The sequence below is a fragment of the Trichinella spiralis genome, assembly GCF_000181795.1.
Source record: "Trichinella spiralis strain ISS 195 chromosome Unknown Scfld5, whole genome shotgun sequence".
NCBI classification, from domain to species: domain Eukaryota; kingdom Metazoa; phylum Nematoda; class Enoplea; order Trichinellida; family Trichinellidae; genus Trichinella; species Trichinella spiralis.
Window position 1 is genome coordinate 1,590,779 of NW_003526944.1, and position 17,458 is coordinate 1,608,236.

At 34.1% G+C, this 17,458-nt stretch overlaps 6 protein-coding genes across 6 annotated transcripts; 3 read left to right on the forward strand and 3 right to left on the reverse strand.

Annotated features, from left to right (window-relative positions):
- Positions 1-490: 490 nt before the first annotated feature.
- Positions 491-3,164, forward strand: Tsp_04030 (60S ribosomal protein L14). Its single transcript, XM_003374796.1, has 13 exons — positions 491-519; positions 554-601; positions 757-769; positions 847-951; positions 1,003-1,191; positions 1,244-1,297; positions 1,355-1,433; positions 1,567-1,577; positions 1,724-1,790; positions 1,921-1,955; positions 2,523-2,628; positions 2,800-2,976; positions 3,028-3,164. The coding sequence occupies exons 1-13, from the start codon at positions 491-493 to the stop codon at positions 3,162-3,164; spliced, it is 1,050 nt and encodes a 349-aa protein (XP_003374844.1).
- Positions 3,165-3,591: 427 nt separating this feature from the next.
- On the reverse strand, positions 3,592-5,682 carry Tsp_04031 (putative chitin binding Peritrophin-A domain protein). The gene is made up of 6 exons (XM_003374797.1): positions 5,607-5,682; positions 5,303-5,548; positions 4,773-4,982; positions 4,179-4,673; positions 3,878-4,123; positions 3,592-3,818 (listed from the first exon to the last, which is right to left on the reverse strand). The coding sequence occupies exons 1-6, from the start codon at positions 5,680-5,682 to the stop codon at positions 3,592-3,594; spliced, it is 1,500 nt and encodes a 499-aa protein (XP_003374845.1).
- Positions 5,683-9,055: 3,373 nt separating this feature from the next.
- Positions 9,056-10,242, reverse strand: Tsp_04032 (putative zinc finger protein ZIC 2). The gene is made up of 2 exons (XM_003374798.1): positions 9,308-10,242; positions 9,056-9,212 (listed from the first exon to the last, which is right to left on the reverse strand). The coding sequence occupies exons 1-2, from the start codon at positions 10,240-10,242 to the stop codon at positions 9,056-9,058; spliced, it is 1,092 nt and encodes a 363-aa protein (XP_003374846.1).
- Positions 10,243-11,738: 1,496 nt separating this feature from the next.
- On the reverse strand, positions 11,739-13,376 carry Tsp_04033 (homoprotocatechuate degradative operon transcriptional repressor, MarR family). The gene is made up of 2 exons (XM_003374799.1): positions 13,361-13,376; positions 11,739-11,953 (listed from the first exon to the last, which is right to left on the reverse strand). Exons 1-2 carry the CDS (start codon positions 13,374-13,376, stop codon positions 11,739-11,741), a joined length of 231 nt encoding a protein of 76 aa, XP_003374847.1.
- Positions 13,377-14,832: 1,456 nt separating this feature from the next.
- Tsp_04034 (mannose-P-dolichol utilization defect 1 protein) lies at positions 14,833-15,442 on the forward strand. The gene is made up of 3 exons (XM_003374800.1): positions 14,833-15,004; positions 15,172-15,301; positions 15,361-15,442. Exons 1-3 carry the CDS (start codon positions 14,833-14,835, stop codon positions 15,440-15,442), a joined length of 384 nt encoding a protein of 127 aa, XP_003374848.1.
- Positions 15,443-16,734: 1,292 nt separating this feature from the next.
- Tsp_04035 (ribosomal protein L37a) lies at positions 16,735-17,390 on the forward strand. The gene is made up of 4 exons (XM_003374801.1): positions 16,735-16,761; positions 16,811-16,881; positions 16,929-17,024; positions 17,195-17,390. Exons 1-4 carry the CDS (start codon positions 16,735-16,737, stop codon positions 17,388-17,390), a joined length of 390 nt encoding a protein of 129 aa, XP_003374849.1.
- Positions 17,391-17,458: the final 68 nt, after the last annotated feature.

The following is a 17,458-nucleotide window of genomic DNA, read 5'->3' on the forward strand; positions in this document are numbered from 1 at the left end:
TTTCAAATAAATCATAAATAAAATAAAACATTTAAATCAATTAATTGCCATATTTACTTTATATTTTGAATTTAATATATTTTTGTAGAATGAGTAAATAATTCATTTGTACTTTTTGCACGTTTACGGTAGCAATGAAGTATGGTGACTTGGAGGGATATGAATTATTCCAAATTTTTTTTGTTTAATGGTATCTTTATGATATGTAACTGGTCAGGAATCCTCAATAGTTCTTATGTTGTTCGTTTAATGACATATTATTCTGCTAAAGTTATTATCCAATTTTATCATACAGTTGCATCAGAATGACGATTTTCTATTTATGATGCTCAAATTTAGATTTGTTTAAATATTGTTAACTTGTTTTCGTTGGAAATTTAAGTTTTTCTGTTTATAAATTTTGCTGAGATGAATGAAAACATTTCATATCTGCGCTTTCATTGAAATCTACAATCGTTCGCGACACCCCAGATATGTTTTGAAATTCAAAATGTTGGCTGTTGAAATGACATTTCTACGGTTACTTTATGTGTAGTATATATTTTATTTTCAGAAAAGATTCATATAACTGGAAATTTGATATTCTTCTTTTTCTGGCATGGTAAGTATACTTAAAAATGCCTTACTATTTAACATCATGGACAAAAAAGATTATTATAACGCTGACAATATAATAATACTAATGACACTTCGTGAAATGATTATCATTGCGATAAACTCAGTTTTATTATGTATATAGAGCAGTAATAATTTTAGTACACGTTGTAATGTAAATTAATTAACATAAAGATTTATATGCGAAAATATTTTTTACATTGGAATCGTTTCATTTTTTAATTTTAATAGGGTATATTCGATGTGCTCGTCCAGATTGGCCGAGTGATTTACATAGCAAGAGGAAGAGAAAGAGGAAAATTGGCAGTTATTGTCAATGTAGTTGATGGAAATCGAGTACGCAGTTTGGCTTTGTCGGAGTAGAGGTTTTTCATTTTTAAACTTCAGGCACTCGTTGATGGTCCCGGATTGAAAAGGCAAATGATTCATTTCAAAAACATGTTGTTGACTAAGATGACGTTGAAAATTACACATTATGACAAAACCAAAGCCATCATTGCGGCATGGGAAAAAGCGAACATAAATGAACTCTGGTCCAAGACTAAACTGGCCCAAAGTAGAAGAAGAAGGGCTCTGGTATGAATAATTTTTTGTTAATTAATAATTTAAAAAATCAGTGTTTGTTTAGCGTGCAAAAATGAGTGATTTCGATCGTTTCAAGCTGATGAAAGCAAAGCAGGCTGTAATTGTTTCACTGTAGCTATTGTTTTATTTTATAGTGGAATTTTATCCTTTTCAGCGAAACCGTATCTTGAAACGTGAATTTGAGCGTGTGAAAATACTTCACAAAAGAGCAGAAAAGAAAGCAAAGCAATCAAGTAAGAAGAAGAAGAAGGTTGCAGCTTGAAAATGATCAACTGAAAATTTTATATTTGTGGTTTTCAAAGTCAATAAATTGAATTTGAAACCGAATGAAGGTGTTAAACTGTTTTTTTTGCTTTAATATTACAGATGCAGTCCGAGTAGTTTCATGTTTCAAGTAACGTGAAGATTTTTATAAGTTCTTCACTTAATTTTCTTTTCAATTGAATTATGCTCCATCTATTGAATGTTTTCATTTCAAAGAGTGAAACTAATTTTAATGTAATAATCAATAAGAATACTGTAGAATTTGTACTGGATTGAATTGAGCTATCGGTTGGATGCCTGCTCTGTCAAGTTCCCTGGGGAATGGTGTTTATACTGAATAATATTCTATAATGAAAACTCATTTCGATTGCATCAATATCAACAATATAAACGTTTTATAGTTAAATATGCATTTCATACAGTAGTACGGAAAAGTAGGTTTTATTTTCTTTGCAGGGATAAACTGTCTTGAATGTTGCAAAGAATTGCTGGTTGGAAACTTATTTTGCTATTAATTTTTGCTCTTATGTTTTCATGTTTATACAACCAAACTAATATTACTGCAGAAGCGAATTTAGTGCTATTCAAAGAGTTCGTTAAGTAATCTGTTTGCCTGAATTAGTAAAAACGAGACAACTGAAAAGCTTCTTCTTTAGTGCTGCACTCTGTTTGAGATGTACATTTTTCAGGATTTTGAAAGTTATTATAATGGGATCACTTTTCAACTGAACTTTCAAAATAAAAGTTCTCACACAATATTTTTCATAATGCATATTTTATTTCTAATATAATAAAATGTGCTCTCTGAGTAATTTCATTAATTAGATTAATTCAGTGCAAAATTTATTATTTTACATAGATTTATTTTACATTTTTGCTTACTGTTAGAAGTACATTAGATTCACATATATAAATCTGCTTAAATTTTATTAAAACTCAAAAAACGGTAATAATAGAACTTCATAAAAATGTAAGCTTTGTAGAAATTACTAATTTGCATATGTAAACGTGAAATCAGCTTATAAAGATTACAACTTAATTTTCTATTTTACTGTAAGGAGTTTAACTTCACTCGTGAAATTTTTGTACGCGTTAAAAAAGAATTCTTTTGCATTGGACATTTTTTGAAACGAGTAGAAATGTTGACTAAAGCAGAAGGAAGAGGTATGTTATACTATTTCTGTCTGAATTGAATGTTATTTAAATGAATTATATAATGCAAGCAGATTGGTCTTTTGTCCGATCACATTTAGAGTAGTATTAAAGTAAACCTAATGCTGGAAATAAATGTGCAAAAACATTGCATATGATTTATGTAAATGTGTGAAAATTTAGCTTCATTGCTACATATTTTGAAAAAATTACGTCAACTTCAAAATTCGGCAGCTTATCAAGAAGCGGAAAGTCAGTGTGGTAACGATATGCTAAAACGAGTGCAACTTATTTACCCCTTAGTTATAAGAGCTGAGATGAATGCTGTTACTGACTATGGCTTTGCTGCGTCGTATGCCGGTATATTTTTGCTTATTAATGAAAACAAATTTTCGAACAGAATTTTTACAGGATTGTCGGAATATATGCATGAAATTTATGTTCTTTCTGGTGAAGATAAGGAAGTTGAAAGATTGATGTCTGAAGTACGCAGTATGATTTTTCCAGAATTACCGCTTCCTGATGCTACAGCTGCACTTCCTTTGTGATGCATTTGCTACATTTTTAAATTTAAGAAAACATGTTTTCTATTGTTTACTATTGTTTTGCGAATTATTTAAAATTTATTTCGACAACATTTCGACGACAACTAATGCCCTTGTGCCAATTGTGGTGTTACTTTAAACATGTTATGTAGTTGTTTGCTTCACATTTTTCAGATGTTTCATTTTCTTGCTAAATGCGCATGCAGCTGGCTTCTGTTGTTTAAAGAATATGTATGCAATCGAAAATACAGTATGTGATAAGTATGTTGGGTTTGTTTATATGCTGATTTTTGCTTGCATTTGTTATTAAATTGTTTATACTTTTACTGAATTTACTGTTTTTTTCAAGTCTAATTTACCCACGAATGTTGAAGATGAAATTTGGATAATCGACTGTAAAATTAATTTACCGATATTGCGTATGAGTGGTTTATGCTTGATCCGCTTTCTGATTTAGTAAATCATGTGATCCAATACATGCTTCAACTAGATCATACTGCAAGCAGTTTTTGCTGTTGACGTCGTAGAAAAGATCGACTGGACACTGTTCTGTTTTCAACGAACCATTGCTACATGTTGTGAATAGATTTGAACAAGTCGCTTTTGGATATGGATATCTACCATCAGGAAAACCGACACAGTCTTCATCTGCCAGTTCTATTTTTTAAGGAAATAGGTATATAGTTAAGGAAAGACGTGTTTTTATTAAAATTTACCTTGGATTTGATCGACATATTCATTTTTAGTATTTTGCGTTGTCATATTGTTCGTGCTCGTTTCATGGCACTCGGGTACATTCCAAAATTCGTCGCAAATTTGAGTAACTGGATCATAATACAGTTGCTCAGGACACATGAACGTTCTCAAGAAGCCATTCGCACACGAGTAAAACAGGTGACTGCAGCTTTGTTTAGGATCTGGGTACAATCCGTTAACCAACGCTCCGCAGTCTAACGGCAGTTCTGCACAACAAACAACATCGATAAGCTGAATACATTTTTTTCAAAATATTGTTACCTTCTGTTGTAGGAACAGTAGTTGTGCTGGTGCTTCTTTGTGCTGTTGTGGTCAGTGATTGATCAGTTGTAGTGAATAGATTTCCTAGTGACTGGCATGTTTTACTTCTGCTGTCATATACAAGTTTTTGCTGGCAGTGCATTTCCCTTGCTAAACCACCACTGCAAGAGTAGAAAACTTGACTGTAACTGTATTTTGGATCGGCGTAAAAGCCGTCTGGCTTTGATTTGCAATCAAAGTCTACTGGAGGCAGTGTAGGCTGCATGGTGGATGTGTAATTTTGTTCTGAGCTTCGTTTGCCAGTACATTCAAACACCTCACTTCTGTAGCGGCATATTTGGTATTCAGGGTCGAAAACTAACATATCAGGACAGTGGCGTGTCAGCTGCACTCCGAAATGACATGTATAATACGTTTCTGAACAATTGATCGGGTAGCTTCTTGGATTCGCATAACTACCTCTTCCAATTTTTTTGCAATCATAAATTGGCGTTTCTAAATGAAAGTTGTAATAAGCTTTTAAAAATTAATTGATTTTTTACTTTTTCATTTAATATTTTTTAATTATTATTTTTTAGATTTAATGCAATTTACCTATACCGTTGCTGCTGCTTGGGGTAACGGTATGCCTTTCAAAACAACTTGGTGTTTCTGCATACGGTCTACATTGCAATAAATTTTGATTGAAAGAGAAATTCGCCCGGCAAGTATGTTTTATGGTTTTGCCATTCAAACAAATGTAATAATCTGAAGTGCAGGGTTTTCCGTAAAAACCATTTTCGATACTTTTACAGTTGAAGGGTGCTGTAAAGAAATTTATTCATTTAATTATTTTTACGTTTTATAAAATCCTTTAAAATGTTATGTAATAAGCTATGATAAAATAGAATCGTATATTATGTATTCTTTCCAGTTATGTGTATTTTATGAACTTGTGTACAGATGTAAGAAAAGTGGCAAAATACTGAAGAACAATTTCCCTCTGTCATTTGACATGTGGATTTGAACTGACCGACACTATTTACTTTTCAAGCATTTTTTAGAATGTTATCATGAAAAAGCTCATAACATTTATATTTGAATTCTTAATTAATTAATTAATTTGAAAAAAAACAAGAATTTACCTGTTTCTTTAGTGCCATTTTGTAGTGCTTGATTTTGGTTGTTATTCAAACTTTTTTTTAATTTTGCCAACCAATAAAGCAGACAATTATAGATGTCAGTGCATCTTCGCTGTTGGAATAAAACACACTGATCACGGCGGTATACGTCAGCAGTTAAACCTTGTCGGAGACGAACTTGTGTGCATTCCATGTAGGAGCACGGCTGCCACGGTTGCCATTCTCCAACTGGGCAATTTGGATCACTTTCTGAATATATAAAAATTATTATTAATTTTTCGGTTTTGGAAATTATCCAACTGTGCACCGTTTTGATTATCACTTTTGCATGATAAAATCTTTGCAGCGTAGCATACAAAGATGAAGATCACGTTTGCACGCATATTGAAATAGATAACACAACACGGAACATTAACAAGACCGTTAACTGAGTAAATATACTGAGTTTAAAAATTTGCATACAGCGATATTTACATAAGACGCTTTAAAGAATCGTTATTGATCAGTCTTTCATTGGAAAGTGAATTTATTCTTCTAATCGCTAGGTCGCTTTTGAAGTTGTGCACATTTTTCTTTTTGGTAGTTTATTCTTCTCAACAATCCAGTTATTAATTATTGTTTTTGGTAAGTAATTCTTTAATTGAATTGTTAATTTTTCTTTTGTTGAAATGTTTTCTGGCATTGTATCATTTTGTATATCGATTTGTATGCATTGTATTTATTATTACTTACAAATTTGTGAAAATAGGTTAACAATAATTGTTTTACAATATAAGTAATAATTATTGATTGATTGAATAAATACAAAAGTACAAAAGAGCTGGATTAGGGGATAAGAAGAAAAGCTAGCGAGGCGGAAAAGATAGTTGAACGTAATTTTTAATTATCCAGTGTCAATTGAGCCATGCTTGTCGGTCCGTTTGACCAGACTGTTGCCCTTTTATCGGTGAAGCTTGCAACGGGTGGCTCCCTGGAGAAATGACCCGCTGAATTGATTTCACATGTTTTGAAATTTGAATCACTGTTGCATCGTTACTCGGCTTTTGAGAAATCATTTACAAATCGATTGCAAGCCGATTAGCATGCCTGCTTGATGTAACAAGTGACTTGGCGTTCGGCTAATAATTACGCGCTCCACGGTCAGACAATGACTTTCCAACTTGTTATTATCAGCGGCTCACCGCAGGTGGCTAAGTGTTCTGCTTTCACTCAGCATGCAAATCATATCTGAAAACACCTTCTATACATATATGTATATGGAAATATATGCACTCTGATCAACTGATGACATCACAATTGTTATGCGGTGGGTGTGTCAGATAGGAGTTTGTTTTCTTTGTTTCTTGCCTTCTTGTTGCCCTTTCTTATGTTCACAGTTAGGCAAACTATCTATAAATTCTGCTCTTGTTCTTCAATTGATGCGATTAATCTGCTGGAAAATTGAACAAGTGTACACTTAGCATACTGTAACATGGTCGGTCAAGGTGGGATGTTGGCAAACATTGCTTTTTGTTAAGAGAACACTTGCAATGACCGTCAAGTGTTCAACAAACTTTTCTTCATATTCCAGCGTCCTACCGTTTTTTGAACATTACAATGACAATAAAATCATACAAACTCAAATATGTTGAACATGATTTTTTTTAATCATCAACATGCTTCAAAAGAGCCGACGATAATTTTCTGTTTTACAACTTGTTGAATGAACATTTGTAAATGACATTTGAATATTTTTTTATTAATATTATTTTTTATCTTTTGTAAGCACATTGCTTTTATTCTGTGTGGATTGTATTGGTCAAGTAAAAACGATCCCACTAATAATAACAACTTCAATCATGGATCAAATTGCCAAAAGAAAATTATACAATGAATAATTATTAAACGATTATTGATTATCATTTAGCTTCCGCCTAATCGGCTAACAAGCAAGCGATCAATTTTGTAAAAAGGGAAAATTGTTCAGCTGCGTGATTGTAAAATTAAAAAAAACATACTATCGAATAATGCACTTCACCATTTAAAATGCATAAAATTTTGAAATTGATTAAAATTTTTTATTCTCTAATTACAATAAGATTTAAAGAAAAAAAACCTACCTACCATATATGGTGACCGTTTTTGATTTGACCTATATGTGTTTCATCATTACATAAATATAGGTAATCAATTGCGTTGATGTTGCTGGACAAAAGTTTACCTAGATTTTATCACATTTGTGCAAAAGGTGAACAATATTTTTCGAAGAAAGTACTCCCATTAATGATAATAAATAATTAAAAATTTGATAATGTTCAACTATTTGAATTTTTAAATTATCAATCAATCAAGAAAAGGCACTTTTAATTTAAATAACAAGTTTATATTCCATTTTGAAAACTACCCTTTTTGTGCTGTTTTTCTTTAATTGAAATAACATGAAATTATTTTTTTACTAAATGAAACGTCTGACAAGGCCAATGACGTTGTTTGTTGAACTTTCTTTTGGGAAAAATATAAATACAGCTATTTATCATAATTTTCTTTCTTTTCAAATAACAATGCATTTTTTTGTTTATTTCACCAATGGTACAGTATTCTAAATGAAATATTTTTTGTTCTATAAAGTATAATGCATGAAAAATGTAATGGGATGGAGGATTCTGATCCTAAATTTCAATTTAAGAATTTCATTTTAAGTTCATTTGAAAACATGAAAACATCTAAAGCAGTTCTTTTGGAAACCTTCACTTAAAGCATACACTACTTTTATATTATAACAAATTTTCTAACAATGAAAACAGCATGCATTCGTATTATAATATTTTCAATGGATAAACTATTCAAGCCAGTTTTCTCGTTGTTATTTTAATTCGTCTTTAAAATACCAACAAATAAAACCTTAACGAATATAAATTCTTCATGCCATGTTTTTTTCTTTTTCTTATTAACATAAACTGAACACTAAGATATTTAATTATTTTAAAAAAGTGGCAGTTGTTTAAATTTTATTTGTGAGAAAATTTTTCACATAGATTTTGTAACAAATAAATTAAAAGGTGAAGAACTTTGTCACTGGATATAAATTATATGTAAATTAAATTAATTGATGCAAAAACAATGTCAAAAAGCTGCTTTGATGAGGTGTGTTCATTGTCCACTGCAGTTGTCCGTGGTTGTCTGGCATTTTTATCTGCTCTCGCGGATACGTAGTCTTCGAAGCTTGGAACTGGACAGTGTTTAATAATTACCGGTCAACGCTAAATGTACATGTTGACTGGTAAAGATGTTGCTTAGCATATGGATTGAATTTTTCGCAGCTGCTCACCATTTACATAGTTGAATAAGGGAGGCACGCCCGAATGACAAACGTACCACTCGCTCAGGTTGGGATTTTGTGAATTTAATCCAAGATGTTGTACGGCTTGATGATGATGATGCAGTTGCTGTTGTTGTTGTTGTTGTTGTTGTTGTTGTTGTTGTTGCTGCTGCTGCTGATGCTGATGTTGTTGTTGTTGTTGTTGCTGTTGTTGACTGTCATTTGTATCTTGCACTTGTGGTTCCAACTGATGAGACGGCTCTTCTTTAAGAACGCTGGGAGTAGTCGACTCACCGTCACTAGCTACTGGTGAAGATCCACTACTACCCACCGGCTCTTTGTTGCAATTCATAGGGACAAATTTTCCATGAACCTTAAATATTTAATACATATTCCTTTCTTACAGTTATATTCAGACAGTATTATTTTTAACCTATACATTTTACAATGATTATAAATTATTTTATGAACTGTTTATCACTTACTTTCATGTGTTTACGAAGTGATGACGGATGAGTATAACTTTTTCCACATCCATCAGCTCGACAATAATAAGGTTTATCAGTGGTGTGCACGTGTGAATGTTTTTTGCGATCACTGCTATTTGCAAATCGTCTGTCACATCCTGCAAACTCACATTTGAACGGCTTTTCACCTGTAAATAAAATTAAAAACAGTGATCTTTTCAAATGAACAATTCATTGTTTAACTTGCCTGTATGAGTGCGCTTGTGAATTTTTAAATTTTCGCTACGGGCAAATACCTTTCCACAACCAGAAAATGGACAGGCGAATGGCTTTTCTCCAGTGTGAACCCGTATGTGATTGACAAGCTTGTATTTAGCTTTGAATGGCTTGCCAGCCCGCGAACAGTTTTTCCAAAAGCAAACATGATAATTACTGTCCTGTGTTCCAACGTGTTCCACTGTCAAGTGACTGACTATATCATACATGTTAGAAAACATGCGTTCACAGCACGGACTGCCCGTGGTCGCATCAGTCCACATGCATTTCACCGGTTTTTCCATACAAGGCATCATTTGTTGCTGCTGTTGATGCTGATGCTGTTGTTGTTGATGCTTGAGATAGCGTAAAAAGGCGCCAGTTTGACAGTACGGATGTTGAAACTGCACTGCTGCGGGGGCAGAATTTTGCAGACCTGTAAAAGCACTGCTTGCAGCTGACATGAACGAATGTGCTCGTGGGTCTGAGGATAGTTTCAGGCATGTCGACCACTGACCAAATTGACATGGCGGTGATGCGGGCGCTCCTGATTCAGAGCTAATAACGTGCGGGTTCAAATAAGGAAGTCGAGCTTGGTTACTTGGCTCAGCATGGAACTGAACCGCACTGGTTAGAGGATCGGCGCTGGTACTTTGTAAAAATGCGTGACGTTCGGTTGGCGCAAAGCTTGCTGAATATTGACCAACAGCGTTCGGCTCGCGTTTCAAAAATCCGTGTGCATTGGCGCCCTGCAGTTGTTCATTGCCACCGCCACCGTAATAAACAGCGGCGGCCGCAAATGGCGTCGAAGCTTCGGCAGCTTGAAAAGTGGTGCAAAAATTGGCAGCTGCTCCTGGCGCAGTACTGGACAAAGCTTGGAAAGCTGCCGGTGCCGGTGGCAATGAGTCGAAAGGGTTCAACATGGAATTTCCGGTCCGAGTCGAGCGATGTGATAGCGGCTAGCGCTCGTCGACCTGCTGAGTCCTGACAGACAAGAATAAACTCCCCGCTAGGTTTATTTTCACGGCTCACGGATGCGCTAACGGCCATTGGTAGTTTCTGACATTGTTGTCCAATCACTGTCGTTCATTTACTGTAGCAGCGAATCGCCTGGAAACGGCTTTCGCCATGCGGAAAAACTATCCACAAATGCGAGCTTGTTTTTCAATTCACTGCTCTTATTTTAAAGTGCAGGAAAGAAAAATCGGGGGAAAAGGTTGAATTAAATCAATGCAGTAATTTCGTCACTTTTACTTTTACATGGTTTTGTTCTGTTCTAACTTACTTGAAAGTTCCTGACTCAGCATATTACGTTTTCATTTTTAAGCTAGCAGCAATTGAATATTTAAATAAAATTTAAATAATTTAGATATCAATTGAATAGTGGCTTTGAAAACTATCATTTGAAAGCATTCGTATATTAAAAATTACAGGTCAAATTTGAATAACTAACAATTCACTGTTTGAACAAACACATCAATCATATAAGCTGGTTACATGTTTTTTTAATGTATTTTTAATTGTAATTAAAGTTGAAAAGACTATTTAATACTGAACAGAATATTAGTTTATTGTTTTAAACTATTAAACTCACAAATCGTATTCACCGTAATAATTGTTTCATCTATAATATATTGCAAATTGCTCTTTTCAATGCGCTAATGCTCTTTTCAAAATATGGCGTTATTTATTTTGGCGAAGCGAGTGATGCTGAAATATTCTGAGATCGCATCTATGATAAAAATGATAGCAAATGTGTCACTTTCTGCAGGCGGATAATGTTCACAGTAGCTAAATTAATGAAAATTAGTATGCATTACGTGCAATGTTTCTGCTGATGACCTAGCCTTTTCGAATTTAGCGCGCTTGCATAATGCGCTTCACCTGGCTAACTAGCTTGACAAGGAAAAGTCAAGAGGTCATTCTGATCATAATCCAGGCCGTAGTGCAGAAGTCAACCGAAAAAGGCAAAAGTCAAGAAAAAGTCATTTTATACCGTTTGCTTAACACTGGCTTCACTTGAAGTGAAATATCAATGAACATTATTGATCAAGTATAAGCATGTTCCATGTTTGCTGCAGTGAACTTAATAAGTGACTGAAAAATTTTTAATTTCATGAAAAAATTTTATAAAAATAGGTATAATAATTTATTAATGAAAAAATATTGTAATTGTAAAGAATATTCTACTGTGCATCATAGGCATGCTTGTTTTATTATGAGATATGGTGGTTGTAACTTTTTAGTTTTTTTTCTTCTTTTCATTTGTTATGGCTCCATAGTGACTAACTTGCAGGTGGTTCGATTTGATATCAAATTCTTGTGCAGTGTCATTTTTTCAGAGATAATGAAGTAGTAGCAGTTGTAGCAATAGTAGTAATAGTAGTGGCGCACAAGCGGCAAAAGTTGAGGGTCGGGGTCAGTCAGCATACCAGTGACTGTCCATTCTTTGACTACAATAGTTGACATGCTCATCCATTGTGGATGTTAGTTTGACGTAGACTCGGCGGCGCTCCAGTGCTTTGTCGTTCATTTGGGCGCGGGTAAGTAATCTTACAGCGTGCATTGTTATCCACTGAGTCGAGGCTAAACGATGCTTTAGCACAAGAGGTGTTGACTGTGGTCGGATGCTTGCTGCACACAATATATTAAAATGCCTTTCCGACATAGATTGGTCGCATTAGCTAATATTACTGCATGCATTGTGTTTCAGTGACCCCGTACGGCACCTGCCCGTTTAGCAAAAAGAATGCAGTGTTCAATTAGCTATTGTTTTAACATAGGTCAATCTGATTTTGGGCACATAGCAAAATCAGATTCTATTGCGTAGCAAGACGTACTCAAGTCTCAGTTGCGTAAATACCTATGGGAACGCGACAGTTTTGGCAAATCGACTGGTCATCCATTTTATTTACAGGAGCAAATTTTCTACTGATTTCAGCAGGTGCCACAGATTTATATTACTTAGCTTCTAGTCAATCAGATTCATTAGCTGATAGCGGTAGGCGGTTCCGATTGACAGGCAGGAACAGTGACCCCATGCTATGCTTCATTTCCGATTTACGTTTACTTATTTGCGTCTTAGCAACCTGGGTACGAGAAGGATTATCAAACACGCAATTTGTGCTACATTTTCTTATAACTATTATGCACTATTGCACAACGTTACTGAAATTGCATATATGCTATGCACATGCATTGTGTTTTCTAACGAAACTTTGCATAATGAAGCATTCTGTTTTTTCCTTTAAATGCAGTTTAGCAGAGTTCAATTTCAATGTTCATATCAATTTATAAAACAAATTGCATTTTTGATTTGCAATTGAAAAGATGCATACTACTTGAAAATGATTCTAAAGTGACGTGGAAAAAAATGATTGCACAAAATACTCATACAACAATTTAAATGGCTAAAAAAGATAAGAAATGAAAAAAAATTTGTAGAATTACAAAGTGCTTAACTACCGGACAACAACAACTGACAGCACTCATATATTTCTTCATATTCATATTTAAAATCAAATTGAATAATTAGAATTAAAGTCAAAATAAATATACAGTTTTTTACCTCCGTTCTTACTACACCTATTGTCATATGTGAAAGAAACTTTTACTTTATCATGTATGTGCTTCTGTTTAAATTTTAGCCAAATAAGAAGAATAATTTCTCATCCCATTTTATAACAGTACTTTCATGTTCATAAATTGTGATGGTAAAATGCACGATGCAAATAGTGAATCTGTTACAGTGTCATTGATGACAGTATTGCAAAATATGTTTCAATTACTTAATCGCAAGGCTGCATGTGATTTGCAATTGTTCATTTAAAATGTGCAAAGAAGTCGTTAACAGGCAATTATTTATTTTCCTCTGAATCTTTGTTTTTTGTTTACTGCAATTTGTTGAAGTTTTTGCACTATTATGTAAAATATTGTCGAAATAAGCATTTTGCCTTTCTGATGAATTTCATTTGCTCCTTTATGCCTGATTTTAAACTTAGGCAATCCTATTATCATTCCCTGCTTATTTACTTTGCTTACCATTGCTGATTTGCATTAATGTTTTCTGAAAATAGTACATCATATTCTTTTCATTATGCAATTTTATTTTCACTTCACTGAATTTAACTGTTTCAACAGCAATCGTTTCAATATTTTGTTTTGTATTTGAAAATTGAATTCATAATTAATGATTGACTGTGGTTTCTGATAAAATTATTAAGAACTGATTACTGTTAACACTAAATTAATAACATAGATTTTTAATATGCTAATGTGCATGTATTATTATTTTCTTGTTATGAGTGATAAACAAATCGTTTAGTTCTAACTATGTACAATTAGAAAACGTAATGTGAAAATCATAATACTGCAATTTTGGAAATAATGTGAACCATGAATTCCACTGAATTTCTATTGAAAATTTCCGTTCATAAATCTAAACTGACATGCCGCATAAAAAGCATAACAGACCAAGCGTTTCCGACATTCATAGGGCTTCTTTTATGTTCATTGTACAAGTATACAATCAAAGCTACTTGGACATCTTTTCTTGCCAGTTGCTCAGTAGATTGACCATCTGCGAAGCCGGACCGTGGCTGAAAGCCACCCGCTGACTGAGTTCTGTTAACAATCACGGTTGGTGGCCAGACAAAACGAATCATCACTGATCAAGGCGTAGTTCCCTGGCGAGCTTTAATTCGACTCCATTCCAAAAAATTAATAGACTGTTTTGTTTTCTTTTCTTAGCATTTGGCACCAGCTTGTTAGCATTTTGTAGTGAAACAGCCCCTAAATACTCACTTGTTTTACCTTACAAACACCAACCAATGGTATCTTTTTTGCGTTTTGCCATGCATGCGTCAACGTTTCATGTGAAATTCAAACGATTATTTTATGCATTTTGTTTTACTGTAGATCCACTTTATCAGAAAAATTAGAAATGAAAAAAAAGCAAAGCAAGCAAGCGGATAAAAAATCTAGTTAATTGCAATTTTTATAATTTTTATGAAATATCTCTGACATTAGTGATTTTGATAATTTGCTCATTGCGTCACGTATAGGATTACATGTTTTGAATCGCTTTGATCATTTTTTATGCTTCTCCAACTTGTTAACGGTGTTGGGATCTTAGCTGCTCAGTTTTATTGAGCAAGTTATTTTAAAGCTATGCGTAGTTCAGCAATAATTTGTATTTGAAGGAAATTATTTGAAATGATTAAACTAATTCATCACCAAATTAGGGGTTCAGTCGGTATTTTCAAAGTAATTGAAAACGAATCCCCGTCGTCAAGCAAACTGTTTTTGGGCACAATTTACAGTAAGGCAGGAGCAGCCATGCTGTGAGACTGGCTGTCACTTGCAAGGTGCAGAAGCGGATCTAAATGTGAGCCAGTTTGCAAGTGGGCCACGCAATTGGCACTGCAACTACAGAATGGAAGCATCCCGCTGAGATTTGGTGTCTTCACCAAGCGATCAGTTTTAGTGTTCAATTTAGTCCTGTTTTTTCTGTCATGGATTCTATTGTTCTGATGTCAAAATTAGGAAGGAATCAGGTCCTGCTTGTATGCAAGTCGCCGTTGGGCAAATTTTACTTGGTTGGGAATAAAAATTGTAAATTTTCCACTTTACCGTTAACAGCGTTGATTATCGATGTCCCCAGCTTGTGTGTTTATTTTCAGTGTGGTTTTGTATTCGATTCGACTATTTTCTTGTTCTCCTTGTTTTCTCAATTACATCCATGCTAAACAGCAACATGGACAACATCTAAACAGCAATTCAACGTGAACTGGACTGAATTTTGTCTAAACTCTATCCGGATAATCTTTTAATAAAAATGAGGCTAATTTAAGCTGTATGCCTTCTGGTAACAGCAGCATGCAATAATAAGACTTTCAGTGAAATCAATTTGGGATCTTTTTGCAGTATTTTGATTTTTCGGGTTGCGTCAGATTTAGAGCAGCTTGGCGTCCCGTTGAGCCTGTAATAACAGGGTTGGTGGAGATTTCGTGCATAGGTTTTAATTTCATTAAATAGATCAGGGTCGAAAAGCTGAAAACGAACACCTGCCTTGTGTCCGTTTGGCCAGCTGGCCATCATTGTGATCGAGCAGTTTTTCTGTAGCTATCCAAGATAGCCAATTAAGTGACTCGGAAATTCTAGGGTCCATTGTACAAGCATAAAAAGCTATTGCTGTTGACGCCTCGAGTGCTAAACGAGCGCTTAACCCAGATTATCAGACTACAATAGCCTTTGACGTTCGTCATCATTAGATTGGTTGCGTTTTGGTCCTTCGAAGCCACAAAAGCTTTTTTCATGATCTTCCCTTTGCGTCAGTCCGCCAAGCATTGTTTAACTTGCCGACACCCCACGGTGGTTACCATCTTTGAAAGCGTCCGGACCGGATGATGCAACATCTGGTCAGCTAAGATGATAACTTGCGCGAATGAACGCTTTTGTGGAGGTGAGCTGATGTAGTAGTTCAGCAGTCGTGCAATATCAGCTATTGCAAAGTCATTCTAGCGGAACTATTGCAAAGTCATGCGGAATTTGATGATTGCGTGCATTTCTTTCACATTGTAAATGTTTGTTTTTAACAACATGACTTCAGCTATATATGTTCATTTTAGTACTTCATTGTTTTCAAATTTGGAAGTGAAATTGTTGTTCATGTGAAATTCTTTTTTTAATGAAAATTAGGTTTATCACTGACATATTCTTCCATTATAAAGAATTTGCTTTTTGTAGTCTTATTTTTCTTTATGAAAGAGGTACTTTATAAATCAAATGATAAAAAATTTTTTCATTTGAACTATAACATATGTGATAAACATGGGCATTGATAAGTCTAATTTATACGGATGGAGCGGATATATTATCCAGAAGATTTATTTGGGATCCAGGGAATGGACATTGTGGGAGTTGCATAACATTTTTTCCCATTTTTCCCAAAAATGCCCAAGTCGCCCCCTTCTTATCAACGCTATTGATGATAAATAAAGCATTTTTTACTTTTAATTAATATATGATAAGCAATTGCAGGCCCTCTAGTTGTATCTTTATTAATCACTTTGTGCAATTAGGGATCTGCGTTCTGATTTGATTACTCTTCGATCACGTGATTATTGATTCTTGTACTGTATTTAATTTTGCACTTAATTTTTTATTTAAACTGATTTGATTGATTAGATTTAATTCAATTTGATGTTTCAGATACTAATTATTCAGTACTGAACAATCATCTTTAGGAGTGCTAGTAACTGTGTATTCTTTTTTAAATTAATATCATCTCATTTTGGACACTGAATAAAGCATAATTTAAAAAATCAACGCTGCTTATTGGCAAGATTAATTAATTTTTCTAACAGAACATTAGAACAGACAAAGGAAGTCAATTTTTTGCGGAAATTTTAAATATGACCTTCAGCAGATATCATCGAACTGTTTCCTTTCACAGTTAATTAGACATATACAATAGGTTTTACACTTTAGCGAGTTTGTAGCTTTTGTTGTTGTTCAGCGAAGGAAACTATATTGAAACAACAAGTAACATTTTATATAAAGTAATTTTTCAAATTCATTTATTTATTTATTTAAATGTAAATAGAAGAAAATTGACGTCACTCAGATTTTTTGCCTGCGTATTTGACAGTATTGGTGAATATTGTAAGTGGATAATGTGCGATACTGGTATCAAGAGAAAAGGGTTGTCAATAGAATGCTTTTTTTTTCATTTTCTGGGTCTTTGAAAATGTGCGCTTGAGTGAAAATCTTCCAGAACAATATACCCAGTCAGCTAGTAATGTTATAAGGCGATAATTGAAATGTCCAGAGCGACCTTTTGCAACGGTAATAAAAATTATGCTTTACAAAAAGAACTGGTTGGAAAAATTGTGAATTCCGTTTTGCAATTGGTTGTGGCCGTCAATCAGTTTCGCACTTTGCAAACACAAATGGGCGCAACGTTCAACAAATGGACAGCTGTCAGATGAGGAGGCAAATAGCGGGCCAGGAGAAAAATATACGACAGACCTTGACACTGGATTGTCGAGAAGAAATTAGCACAAGCTGAACAAAAGCGACAGAATGACAGGGTCGTATTGGTAAGACATCGATCACAAGCATGCCGCTGGCGCATTG

Excerpts from the sequence above, each read along its gene's own strand:
- Tsp_04035 (XM_003374801.1), top strand. The coding sequence starts at position 16,735 with ATGACCTTCAGCAGATATCATCGAACT. Across the intron at positions 16,762-16,810 it reads TCAGCAGATATCATCGAACT|CGAGTTTGTAGCTTTTGTTG; the intron begins GTTTCCTTTCAC and ends TTTACACTTTAG. Across the intron at positions 16,882-16,928 it reads CAAGTAACATTTTATATAAA|AAAATTGACGTCACTCAGAT; the intron begins GTAATTTTTCAA and ends TGTAAATAGAAG.
- Tsp_04031 (XM_003374797.1), bottom strand. The coding sequence starts at position 5,682 with ATGCGTGCAAACGTGATCTTCATCTTTGTATGCTACGCTGCAAAGATT. Across the intron at positions 5,549-5,606 it reads CAAAAGTGATAATCAAAACG|AAAGTGATCCAAATTGCCCA; the intron begins GTGCACAGTTGG and ends TTATATATTCAG. Across the intron at positions 4,124-4,178 it reads TACTGTTCCTACAACAGAAG|AACTGCCGTTAGACTGCGGA; the intron begins GTAACAATATTT and ends TTTGTTGTGCAG.
- Tsp_04032 (XM_003374798.1), bottom strand. The coding sequence starts at position 10,242 with ATGTTGAACCCTTTCGACTCATTGCCACCGGCACCGGCAGCTTTCCAA. Across the intron at positions 9,213-9,307 it reads AAGCGCACTCATACAGGCAA|ACGATTTGCAAATAGCAGTG; the intron begins GTTAAACAATGA and ends AGGATGTGACAG.
- Tsp_04034 (XM_003374800.1), top strand. The coding sequence starts at position 14,833 with ATGGATTCTATTGTTCTGATGTCAAAATTAGGAAGGAATCAGGTCCTG. Across the intron at positions 15,005-15,171 it reads GTGTGTTTATTTTCAGTGTG|CTGTATGCCTTCTGGTAACA; the intron begins GTTTTGTATTCG and ends GGCTAATTTAAG. Across the intron at positions 15,302-15,360 it reads CTTGGCGTCCCGTTGAGCCT|GGTCGAAAAGCTGAAAACGA; the intron begins GTAATAACAGGG and ends TAAATAGATCAG.
- Tsp_04030 (XM_003374796.1), top strand. The coding sequence starts at position 491 with ATGTTGGCTGTTGAAATGACATTTCTACG. Across the intron at positions 520-553 it reads GTTGAAATGACATTTCTACG|AAAAGATTCATATAACTGGA; the intron begins GTTACTTTATGT and ends TTTTATTTTCAG. Across the intron at positions 2,977-3,027 it reads CTTTGCTGCGTCGTATGCCG|GATTGTCGGAATATATGCAT; the intron begins GTATATTTTTGC and ends GAATTTTTACAG.